The sequence below is a fragment of the Muscardinus avellanarius genome (genome assembly GCF_963383645.1).
Source record: "Muscardinus avellanarius genome assembly, chromosome: 1".
In the NCBI taxonomy this organism is placed as follows: domain Eukaryota; kingdom Metazoa; phylum Chordata; class Mammalia; order Rodentia; family Gliridae; genus Muscardinus; species Muscardinus avellanarius.
In genome coordinates this window covers 201283305-201295974 of record NC_137786.1, presented here as the reverse complement: position 1 = coordinate 201295974, position 12670 = coordinate 201283305, and the positions used below count along the sequence as shown (strand labels likewise).

General features: G+C 44.1%; 1 protein-coding gene across 2 annotated transcripts in view; it reads left to right on the top strand.

Annotated features, from left to right (window-relative positions):
- Positions 1 to 2123: 2123 nt before the first annotated feature.
- The window catches only part of LGR4 (leucine rich repeat containing G protein-coupled receptor 4), a gene marked incomplete at both ends in the record, with an annotated part of 108035 nt that continues 97488 nt past the window's right edge, over positions 2124 to 12670 (top strand). For both annotated transcript variants that reach the window (XM_080695356.1, XM_080695355.1), the window contains one exon: positions 2124 to 2308. In XM_080695356.1, the coding sequence (XP_080551482.1) occupies positions 2124 to 2308 (185 nt within the window). The remainder of the gene's footprint in view (positions 2309 to 12670) is intronic.

Sequence of the window (12670 nt, the reverse complement as noted above, 5' to 3'; positions counted from 1 at the left end):
AAATAATACAAATGACTTAAACAATGAAAGCCACTTTGTGGAAGGCTCCTTGAACACCAGAGAAGGAGCCAGGCATTGTTCTGTGGCTATCTTAGGTAGAACACTTTTTCTGAGAACTTTCGGTATCTTATCAATGAAACTAGACGGTTGCCCATCTAATTTTTATAAGTTTTTTCCTCAACCCTACAGGAAGAATAACTGTCATTCCCAAAATTTGAAGGGAAGATAGTATTGTATTTATTGACTCTCTAGCACATATTTACAGCATGTTAGTCATGTAACCAACCTGACATATTTTTTATGATAAACTCTTAAATATAAAGATAATGAAACATTTTCATTAAAAAAAAAAAACCTTCTAAGCAGGGCATGGTGGCACATGCTTGTAATCCCAGCACTTGGAGGCTGAGACAGGAGAATTGCACGTTTGTGGCCAGCCTCAGCAACTTGTGAGGCCCTCCACAACTTAGTGAGACCCTGTTTCAAAATAAAGAATAAAAAAGAGGGATGAAGGTATAGTTTGGAGGTACAGTGTCCCTGGGTTCAATCCCCAGCCCCCCCCCCAAAAAAAAACAACAAACCCTTCTAGGTCTGCACTAACTTGTTTCCATTGTCTTTAATTTTACTTGCACAAGATGACTAGTTAACTTTATATAGACGGTGACATTTTTAAAATCTTCTTGCTTTAATTTAATGGATTCCTAAAAGGGGCTCCATTATAGCGTAAAACAACCCAAAAGGCATAGCAGAAAGCAAGAAGAAGGCTCCCATAAAGTTGTATTTAGTACAGAAGATAGAGTCCTGTAGATTGACTGGAGGAAACATTTCAGAAAGGAGGGAATGTGTCTGTGTATTACATAACACCAAGGTTGTCTCTGGATTCTCAAGGGTAGTCAGCAAGCCCTCAGATGTTTTGTTGTCTAGAGAAACTGTTCAGTGATCTTCAAACGTCCCTGGGTTTTGGGATCTTTCTTCCTCCTCCTCCTCCTCCTCCTCCTCCTCCTCCTCCTCCTCCTCCTCCTCCTCCTCCTCCTCCTCCTTCTGTATCACCGATGATTAGTTGCAAAGACTTAACTACCAAGTGTATAATGAAGAAGGATATAAAGATCCCAGGTGTAGTGAAATGCTGGAGGGGCACACGTTTTAATTTAGTACATAGCTAAAACCCAAAGATTTGGGTCAGAATGAGGGAAACGTTTTCCCCCTTCTTCAAAATCGTTTTTCCGTTTGCACAGCTCCCAATGTCCTCACCCTTTGGAACAGCAGAGAGTCATTTGAAACTTAACTGAACGCTGGAGGCGAGTTTTACTTTTCAGGTCATCCAATTTAGGAGATCCAATTTCTGCGGAGGAAAGAAAAAGGCGGAGTGGGGGAGGGGAGCGCCAGACTCCGTCCTTCGATCCTTTTACCTTCAATCCACAACCTGCCACACAAAATCCAGGGCCAGGTCAGGGATTTTGCCTGGAACCACCACCACCTCCGCCGCCGCCGCCGCCGCCACCACCACTACCACCACCTTGTCACTCACGCCCGAGAAACACGCCTCTCTGGTCCTACTCCTGGCCAATGGAGGCTCCCCTGCCTGCATAGTAATGAGCCCGAGACCTCCCCGGGCCAATGGCGCTCCGGGAGAAGGGTTAGTTTTGCATGTACCTAAGTGATTTGCATAACCCTGCGGCCGGGGGAGCGTGCAACCCTAGAAGGGAAAAGGACGGGAAGGGCGCGAGCGGCGGCGGGGAGCGGGCGAGCGAGTCCCGGCGTCGGTGCGGGCGCCGGGGCGGGGGCTGCGGCGAGGGGCCGGCATGGCTGAAGGCTGCGCCCCGCACCCTTGAAGAGAGGCTGCGGCTGGAGGCCGAGGGCAGCTCCGCGCGCGATGGCCGAGCGCGGCCCCTGCCGCTGCGCCGGGCCGGGCGGGCTGGCCTGAGCCGCGGGAGGAGCGGGCTGCTCGGCGCGTCCATGGAGCAGCGGGAAGGGCGAAACCCCGGAGCGGCGGGCTGCTGAGCTCGGAGCCCACGCGGAGCGGAGCGGAGCGCCGAGGAGAGCGCAGGCCGGCTGCCCCCGGGCGGACGCGCCGGGGCCGCGAGCGGGCGGGCGCGAGGCCGGCGCGGGAGGCCGCCGCAGCAATGCCGGGCCCGCTGGGGCTGCTCTGCTTCCTCGCCCTGGGGCTGCTCGGCGCGGCCGGGCCCAGCGGCGCCGCGCCGCCCCTGTGCGCAGCGCCCTGCAGCTGCGACGGCGACCGTCGGGTGGACTGCTCCGGGAAGGGGCTGACGGCCGTGCCCGAGGGGCTCAGCGCCTTCACCCAAGCGCTGTGAGTGCGGGCCGGGGGGCGGGCGGGGGCGCTGCGGGGCGGCCACCCCACCTCCCCAGGGGCCGGGCCGGGGGACCGGGGTCACCTGCGAGTGTGCGTGCGCGCCCGGCACCCGCTCCCCCGCCGTGGGCTTCCCAAACTTGGCCGGTCCGGGTTCGAGCTGAAAGTGGCTCTCTTTCCCAGACTTTCAGGGTACAGTCACACACCCCAACCTCCCCCCCCCACACACACACACCGCGCGCGCTAAGTAGCAAATGTATCTAGGGTCCCCAAAGAGGGAGGAATCTGGAAACGCTTGCCCCTGCCAGCCTTTTTACCCGGACCCCTGCTAGGTTAGAGAAGCTTTCGCCACTGGCCCCGGTGTGGCTCGCAGACCTTGGCCCGAGTTTGCAGAAGGAGGCGCGTTCCCTGGGGAACCCCGGAAGCCTGGGTTCCAGCCTGGGGGGAGAAGAAACACCTGTATCTCAGTGGGCGCAAGGTTGCCTTCCAGGGTGGCCCGGTCCAGATCCAGATAGTGCGTCTCTCTGTCCAGATCCCCTCTGGACTCACCCACACAAGCCCAAGGCTCTGGAGGACGCAAGGGGAGCCGCAGAAAACAAGGGAGAAGGAAGGGAAATTATAGGCTTCTCATGGTGAAAATACACTTCCTACCCAGCAAGGCCTTTTAAAAAAGGAAGGGTGACCTGAGGTACCGATCTTAAAAGAGAAAAAAACCTTCCAGAGCATATGTATGCTCAGCCCAGGCCACCAGGTACCAGCAGAATGTTCCCTCCCAGTTGTCTGAGGTCAGGATTGCCTCTCAAGAGGCTCTGACTTCCACGGCCTCCCTCCTCGACCCGACCCGAGACCTGAGAGCTTAACACAGAAGAGGATTTTGACATAGGTGTTGGAGGTGGTGTTGGCAAATGCCACCGATAGAGAAGGAATAGGGCGACATAGTGCCAGGCTGGTTGTGTGTTCTTGTTTTTCCTTCTTGTGTTGCATGGCAGGTTGGTTACATCAGGAACAGCGAAAGCACTACTTGAGGGAGGAAGGGGTTGTCAGGCCCTTGGGTGAAGGGGATTTCCTTTTACTTTACAGCTCTTGAATGGGACCTCTTAGAAAAAGACAGTTTTAAAGGAATAGCAGGTCCTCTCAAGGTATCCCTTTTAGGCAAGCCAGATGTTGCTGCATTTCCAGGTGGATGGTGACGAGGTATGTGTGTCCTTGCAGAATGCGGTTTGTGAGCTTTGGGGACCCTTGCCTCAGAGCCTGTACCCTGCTTCCCCTGCAGACCCCCTTCCCTTGCTTTCATCCTTGTCTCAGGTGTGGTTAAGTGTTTGAGGGTATTTTCCTACAGTCTGGTGAAGTTTAGCTTTTCACCAAAAGAGTTAGCTTCGTAGCATGAACCATTAAGTGGCAAAGTTTGAACCAGATTGGGGAGAACAGAGAAAAAGAAGAAATTGATAGAAGAGGTGGGCTGTTTTGTCCCCGAAATCCCCTAGGAACTTTTAGAGAATTGAGGCAGAAAGGTGCCTTGACGTGAACCTCTTTCAAGGCTCACCCCATAATAGAAAAGCATGGTTTGCAAGTTAGACTGGTTGTAAAGATCTTGCTTAGCCGATTTCTCAAATTTTAATGAGTGAACTTGCCCTATAAGGAAAAAGACCTGTTTTGCATTAGTTCCTAAAATCTGGGGGGAAAAAAAGTTTTATGAACATGTGCTCCTCTCCAGAGAGCATCGGGCATCTTCCTGTAGAACTCACTGGAGGGAGACAGTGGAATGCAGAATCTTCCTCATCTCTAAGCCTTAGGAAAGTTACTGTTCATGGCTTGGTAACAGAAAATAACCAGCACCTGACCAGATCACAGCAAACCCAGCATCAAGATAGCGCTTTCCAAGCTGTGATGAGCAAATGGGTTAAATTATTTTCCTTGACTTGTGACCTGTAGGTCTATTGTGATACCTCTTTATTTCACTCGTATTTTTCATGTCACCCTCGAAGAACGTATCTTACATGATGGCCCTCTCTAAGGGGGGAGGTTCAAAGGCAGTATGTTTGCACTCTACTCAGGAGGAACCCCATTGGTTCTCAAAAGCCCTGCATGAGGAGGGCCAGGTGCTATACAGGTCTGCTCACTGTCTCATCTCACAGAATGCTTTGGGACCATCCAAGATGGCTTTGCAAGATTTTCTAGTCTGCTGCCATGGCACAGCTTTTGTGAGCCGCTCTACCCATCCACCGAGAGACAGATGAGGTCTTTGGTCCCTAAGCTTTTGTTTGCCTATTCTTAATATCAGGAGCAAGTTACACATAAAACTGCAAACACAAAAACAGCAGTTGAAAAGATGAGATTATAGTCATTAATCGCAGTTCTTTATTTTCATCTTATTCCTCAATGGTTTGTCCAACCATAGTACTTTCGCCTCCACCCAGGAGGGGGTTATGTGTCCCACTTGGGAAGCCTGAGGACTAAGAGAAGCCACAGATTTTATTTTGCTCAACTCAGAGTCCACAAAGCCTGGGACATGGGAGGCACTTACAAGGGTGGTATGAATAAATAAGGACATAAGGCACTGAGGAGCAGAATTAGAGCTTGGAATTCAGATACTATTCCCACAGGGGATTTTCAAATTTAGCATTCTCAGCATTTATCCTTTTGCCCAGATTTGAGAAGGCCTCCAGAGACAGGATACCTGCTTCTTCTCCTTCAGGCCCGTTTAAACTTGTTCAGTCAAACTGTCTATTTCCTGCTGAAAGCTGCTTTGCCAGAGAGTCTGGGGACAGAGTCAGATATAATCCTCAGTATTGTCGATGGGATTCCTATGTTCACACCATTTACTGCACCTGTACCAATTGTTTATGTTTCTCAACAGTAATTTTGAATCCTGTGTCACAACTTCCCCTGAGGTGTGTTAAAGGAAGTCTCCTTACTAATATTAAAATTCCCAAGTTTATCAAAAGGATTGAAGGTTATAAGGCTATTCCCGTGTTATAGGCAATAAGCTTAATCATCTGCATTCCAAGACTGGGGGAGAAAGAGATAAGTCACACTGATCGTAGGGAGGGGATGGTGTACATGTGCTATCTGGCTTATGTATGACTACTGCAAAGTTCGAGAACCATAGTAGACGGAGAGCACAAATGTTCACATCCTACATTATGCCTGGCTCATAATTTTAAGATTAGAAAGGCTGTTTCTGTGGCTTCGCAAGAGAGTGCTGGATCTGAGCCCTTGATCATAGAGTTTCCCTCACCACTGAGTAATTGTGTGGCCTTGGGCTAGTCATTCCATTTTTTTTTTAGGGGGGGGGTGATAATTTCCTTATCTGAATGGTAAAGCAATTGGACTCCCTAGATTATCTCAAAGGCTGCTTCTTGCTTCTAGAAGTTCTATGATTTTATAATGCTTACCTACTTTTAGGATGGCAAGGTGACAGCAATGTTATGTTTTGATCCTGTCCCCCAGCGATCCCAGGAGTAGCAGAATACTCCTCTACTTAAAGTCACACAAAGCTATTTATTACCATTCATTTGGAGGAGTTCTTTTTTGTGTGTTTAGAAGTGTGTGTTAGGAAATTTGCCATGGAGACTTGCTACAGAATGCATGAGCTGCTAAGGAGCTTTGCTAGGGTAGAATAGCCCTGCTTGTTTTCTGTGGGTATGGCTTAAGACTTGGAAAATAAAATCACTCTGTTTCAGTAATTTGGATACTGTACAAAAAGTTACTCAACGACCTCACTTCCACTTAATTAGTCATAATCGCTCAAATCTTCACAGTGTGTGTATCCTGTACTTGAACAGGTTACCAAGCTTTCTATACACAATTGTTGGTTCACCTGAAGTCTTTGAAATGTTTTTAAAGAATCTGTTTTTTTTTTCTCTTCCATTTGCAATCATCTCAGATTCTTCTCCAAGATATATGTTTTCAGTATACCAAACACCTTTCCTCCTCTTCCTCCTCCTCCTCCTTCTCCTTGGTACTGGGCCTTGAATACCCAGGGGTATTCTACCTCTGAGCTATACTCCCTTCCCTTTTTATTTTTTGTTTTGAAATGGGGTCTTATATAGTTTGAAAGCATTTTCTTACATATCTTACAATATCTACTATATGTTCCCTGGCAAGTCAGATCAGTAATCAGTGGCTAAATGTTTGTGCCTTATTGAGGGTAGAGTTTTGATATTCTTTGATTTCTGAATCATTACCTATAAATTTTAGTGTTAGAATAGTGTCAAGATGTGTGTTAGTTTTGGTATACAGATGAACTTTGTTCAAAACAAAAACAATATGTATTTCAATATAGATCCTCTTTTTTACAAAAGAGTGAACCACTGGTTTTCTTTAAATACCAGTGAGGAAAAAGAATTCTGCTGGGAATTAGGAAGCCAAGTCCAGATCTGACACTGCTTCATAGGATTGACCTTGAGTGAATGACATTTGGAACCCCTCAGGGGCCTTACTTTCCTTCGCAAAGTCAACAAGTCAACAACTCTTTTGGCAAGAGTTTTCTATTTAATTGCATTTCTGACTTTCATTTAGTTAAGTTAGTTCATTCTAATTAATTAATTTATGGTGCCGGAAATGAAACCCAGGGCTTCACACATGCTAAGTAAGCACACTACCGCTGACTATGTCCCCAGCCTGTATTTTTTTTTTTTTTGCATTTATGAGTCTTTTCTATTGGATTAAGGGATGTATAGGTGTCTAAATCATAGACTCTCTTATGCACCTAGAAGATTCCTCAATTCAACTGGAATATTTCCAGCAAATGGGGAACACCTTATCTCACAAAGCAACAATGTGCTGGTTGTGGCCTGAACAGTGCCAGTAACTCTTTTATTCTAGGTTCCGTAAGGTCTGCAGTAAACAATAATATTTTATGATTTCCACTCTAACTAAATGGTTATGCCAGTTATGGTACCTCAAGTATTTAATGTCCAGGCACTTGGCTCTTAACATTAGAATTGTAAGGTTATATTTGACAGCTTAATCTCTCAGGAAAGATCAAAGATCTGTGTTAGTAGGTGGATCCAGACAAGTTTAGGCATTTTCTTGGTGTCTCTTTCCCTGTCTCTTGGGTTTTTATTTTAGTCATCTTTAAATTGTGGAAAGTACTGACAGCCTACAGTTGGTTTTGGATTTTTGGTCTCCTTGGTTGTGCCTACTCATTATTCTCATTTTTCGTATTAATAAATAGTTGGTATTAGATTAGATGTTGGTTAATGTCTCTCTCTCTCTCTCTCTCTCTCTCTCCCTTCTTCCCTCTCTCCTTCCTTCTCCCTCTCCCTCTCCCTCTCTCTCTCCCTCTTCCTCTTCCTACCTCTCCTTTGCCATGTGGTACTGAGGATTGAACCTGGTTGGGTGGAGGGTTCAATCTCTAAGCTACACCCCATCACTATTTTATTTTTTATTTTGTAACAAGGTCTCACCAAACTACCATAAACTGACCTCCTAAGTGCTGGGATTCCACGCACGTGCCACAGCATTTAACTGGCCAGTGTCTCTTTATTTTGAACTTGTATAAATTTATTTAGAATATTAAGTTGTAAGAATTCTTTAGTGATTCATCAAAATCCTTCTAAGACTGTTTCCCACTTTTTGTTTGTGTTAAAAAAAAAGTTGATATCCATAAAGCACAATACTTGTTGGTATACCTTTGTAGAAAGTTAAACTCTGCCAAATATGCCTTTAACTCTGAAAAAAGGTAATGAATCCAACTTAGAGTGTTCATGATAAGGGAGCTTTACTCTTTCAGATTTTAAAACCAGATTTCAAGGTTTAGAGTTTAAAAGTATGTTATACAGCTTGCTCCTTAACGGTCCTGAGTGGCCCATTTTTGGCAATGTCAAAGCTTGTTTTCCTATATATAAAAAGAATCTAGATAACTTTTTCTTTTTTTAATTTTCTCCCAACTCTGTTCATTGAAGTGTGTGTGTGTGTGTGTGTGTGTGTGTGTGTGTGTGTGTGTGTTTTAAAGCTTGATTGAAGATGATATAATGCTCTAACTTTAAATCTTGTCAGTGAGGAAAAGAAAAAATCCAGGCCACTTAGCAAATCTGTACTCTTGCACAATGGCTAATTTGTCTGCCTTCTTGACATTTCTTTTGTGTCTTTAAGCACCTGATGGTCAAACTGTATGCCAGGTGTCTGCTCTATTGTCTGAAACTGGGCAAGTTCATAAGTTTTTAGAGGTCAGTCTCAGCATGAGAGAGATAATAATTTTATAGTTCAAATAGGCTCCATAACTACTCAACTTTTTAAAGATCGTAGCAAGTTAATACTCAAATACCCCTTTTTAGATAGCACAATGTACTTATATAGTATTATATTTTGGATTGGTTTGCATATAGATAAGTATTTATTATTAAACATTGCATGTGGTTAGATTATTTTGAGGAAGATTCTTAAAAGTGTCCTGAAGTATTGTGTCATGTTTAAATTAAAACTTAGAATGTGTGATACGATTGTTTTTAGTCTCTAAAACATGTTTTTTTTGCCATGACTTACTTTAATTGTCTAGAAAGCACCTTAGCCAGGTTGTCCCCCACCACAAAATTTGGCATTACACATCTCTTATTTTAGATAAAAATGGTTGAGTTTTGAGAAATGCCCTTCTAATAGCCTAGGTTCAAAAAATGAACATTAAAATAAAAAAGAAAATACATTTCCTTGCTTTCTGTGAAAGATCTTAAAACATTAAACTATGCTCCTAGGGGAATGTGTTGTCACATAGACTATAAGAATATCCTTGTAAGGAAATGTAAACCATAGATATTTTGGGAGGCAGCTGGGTGTACATTTAGATCCCAGGCTAGTCAGTTGTCTGGTAGAAAACATGTGGAGGAAGCATATTTAATAAATTATAAGGCATTTAGTGGTCCTTTATCCTTCATATTTAATTTGTACTTAAGTATTGCAAATCAAGATAAGTAAAAGGCTGCCTAAGTCCCCTTAGCTACTTTATTTTATTATTATTTTTTATTTTTATTTTTTGGTGGTACTGGGGTTCCTAGAAACCCTTCTACCTCTGGGCTACACTCCCAGACCTATTTTATACTTTAAATTTTTTTTTTTTTTTTTGGAAACAGGGTCTCCTGTCTCTGCCTTCCAAGCACAGGGATTATAAGCGTGGGCCACCACGCCTGGCTAGCTACTTTGTTTTTACATTAGGAGAAATGTAGTTATTTATTTATAATTTTTACAGAATTTTAAAAATAAAATTGACTGTTGTAAAGATGAGAAAAGCCTTATTGCACCCTGACAACATAATATTTTTGATACTGTATTTGTGTCAGAATGTAGAACCCAGGGTCCAAAAAAGCTCTTGAGTTATATTCTCCTCATCCCCTTATATTTTTTTGAAGTCTATTTGGGGAGATTTTCTTTTGTCAGAAGAGTGACATCAGTTGGGCAGGGAACTGACTCGTTGAGCTCAGGTGTTCTAGGCTTGGCAGAAGCGTGTGCCTGAGATAGCTTCAGGTCTTTCCCCCACTGCCCTAGGCACTGAGGTTCCACGGGAGCTGCTTTCCTGGGAAGGGAACCAAGTCCTTCCTTCTCTTCACGGTTCTGATTTTGAAGGTGCAGATTGGGAGGTGTGGGAAGTGTGCGTCCAGATGGGCAATCTCTTCTCTGAAACTCCAGGGACTGGGCTGTGAGGGGTTTTTTTTTTTTTTTTTTTTTTTTCTTCCCCATTTCTGTAGGGCATATGCTTTCTGTGTAGAAGCCTGGGAAGAAACTATATGGATAGTACAGGAAGGGCTTGGCAGTCCAGATATTTCTAGGAAAGGGGTGACCCATGATTGGCACTCAGTTCTAGATTGTCACTCTTCTCATGTGTGCAGAGTGACTGAGACAGCTGCTTTCTTGCAGAATTATCCAAAGAGCACAGTGTCTGGAATGATTTAAAACCTTAACAGCTCTACCCTGAAGTCTCTTAATTTCTCTTCTGTAGTTAGGAGAGAGAAAACAAATAATGTCAAGTTAGAACCTTCAGGTCTCTTTTCTTCTCTTTTCCTTTCTTTCTCTTTCTTTTGTATTAGGGATTGAACCTAGGGGCATTCTATACCCTCAACCTTTGTTAGTTATCTTTCTGAAACAGGGTCTCGCCAAGTTGCTGAGGGCCTTGCTACATAGATGAGCTAGCCTCAAACCTGTGATCCTCCTGTCTCGGCTTCCTAAGCACTGGGTTTACAGGGGTATGCTAACACGCGTGGCCCTTCAGGTTTTTTTCTTTCTTCTTTTGGGGGAACTTGGATTGAATACATGGGCATTCTACCTTTGAGTTACACACCAAACCCTATTTTTGTTCTTATTTATTTATTTATTTATTTTGGTGGTACTAGGGGTGGAACCTCTGGGCTGTACTCCCAGACCTATTATCTATCTATCTATCTATCTATCTATCTATCTATCTATCTATCTATCTATGTGTAATTTGGAAACAGGGTCTCACTAAGTTGCTGAGAGCCTCACTAAGTAGCTGAGGCCAGCTTCAAACCTGTGCGCTCCTCCTGTCTCAGCCTCCCAAGCGCAGGGATTACAAGAGTGCACCACCACGCCTGGCTTTGTTCTTTATTTTTAAAACAGGGTCTCACTAAATTGTAGAGGGCCTCACTGTCTCAGCCTTTCAAGTACTGGGATTATAAACATGTGCCACCATGCTCAGCCTTCAGGTTTCTTAAAGACTGTCCTTGTGCTCTTTAGTCTTCTGTTTTAGGTGCTAAATTAATCTAGTATTTGCATTTTTAAAATGTCATAATTGCTCCCAGGCTTCTTCCTTTTCTTACATAAACTGAGATATTCACAGAACTCTAAAATGATCACACCTGAGTTAAGAAGAAAAGGATTTTAGTGAGGCCTTGTCGTGCTTGCCAGTGGTTCTCACTTAGTGAGGCTGTCTGCAGCTTGGAGAAATCCTGCTCCAGACTAAACAATAAAATAGGGCTGGGGCGTAGCTTAGAGGCAGAAAACACTTTTGGGTTCAATTTTCAGTATATTAAAAAAGGGGTTTTAAATGAATTTAATCTATTTTCAATATTTTTGGTATCGTGTTCTTAAAATTACACATTTAGGTTTTATTAACTGATAATTAGCAGCTTAACACACGCCTGGTTTTCATTCTTTCTGTGCCGTTTCCATTAGTCCTTCTCATTTGATTAGTTTTAGTTAATCTTAATATTTTACTACAAAGAAACATTTTCTTGTTGGCCTTCAGTTCTTCAGTTCTCCAAGGTTGCTTTGAGCCCATGGTCATGTCACCGGCTTTTTATGTCTCTCAACTCTACAGCCTTCCTTCCTTAATTTTTTGGAAATATTCTTTATATGTTTATTTTTTACATTTTTTATTGGTGCATTGTAGTCACACATCTTAATGTGGTACAAGATGGTGAAGACATACATGCACACATCACACAATTGGCCCTTACCCAATCCCCACCCTCTTCCCTCCCCCTCTCTCTTTCTCATGTTTGGTTTAGTGATTGACATTGATATTCTCCCTTTATAGGAATCTTTTTATGAACTGACTTCGAAGAATGCTTTTTTGTGTGTGTGGTAATGGGGATGGAACCCCGGGGGCATTCTACCTCTGAGCTACATCCACAGCCCTACTTTTTATTCTTTCTTTCTTTATTTTTGGGGGGTGGTACTGGGGTGGAACCCAGAGGCCTTCTACCTTTGGGCTATACTCCCAGATCCATTTTATATTTTTATTTGAAACAGAGTCTCAGTAAGTTGCTGAGAGCCTCACTAAGTAGCTGAGGCTGGCATCGAACCTGCGCGATCCTCCTGTCTCAGCCTCCCAAGCGTGGGGATTACAAGTGTGCGCCACCATGCCCGGCTCTATTTTTTATTCTTTATTTTGAAATAGGATCTCACTGAATTCTAAAGGGCCTCACTAAGTAGTAGCTGAGGCTGGCTGCGAACTGTGATCCTCCTGTCTCAGCCTCCCAAATGCTGGGATTACAAACATGTTGCTACCACGCCCAGCGAACAGTGATTTTATTTATTATTATTGTTTTTTGAGAATGTGGCACAAGGAAGCAAGACCCCTGAGTTCAGGAAATTTTTCAACTAAGGCAAGTCACTTAACCACTCTGGATTCAGATTTCCCATCTGCAAAAAGAGGGAACCTGGCTTTATAGCCATGCCACATACCTAGGAACTCTCTTCAGCCTCACTTCTTGGTACTAGTGATTGAACCCAGAGGCTTATCCCCAACCCTTTTTTATTTTTATTTCTTTTTATTTTGAAACAGGGTCTTGCTCCATTGCTGCGGCCGGCCTCAAGCCTGGGGTCTTTGTGTCTTAGCCTCCCATGTCTTGGCAGTACAGGCGTGCATCACCATGCCTGGCTAGCATGACTTTTTTGAGTGGCACAGAG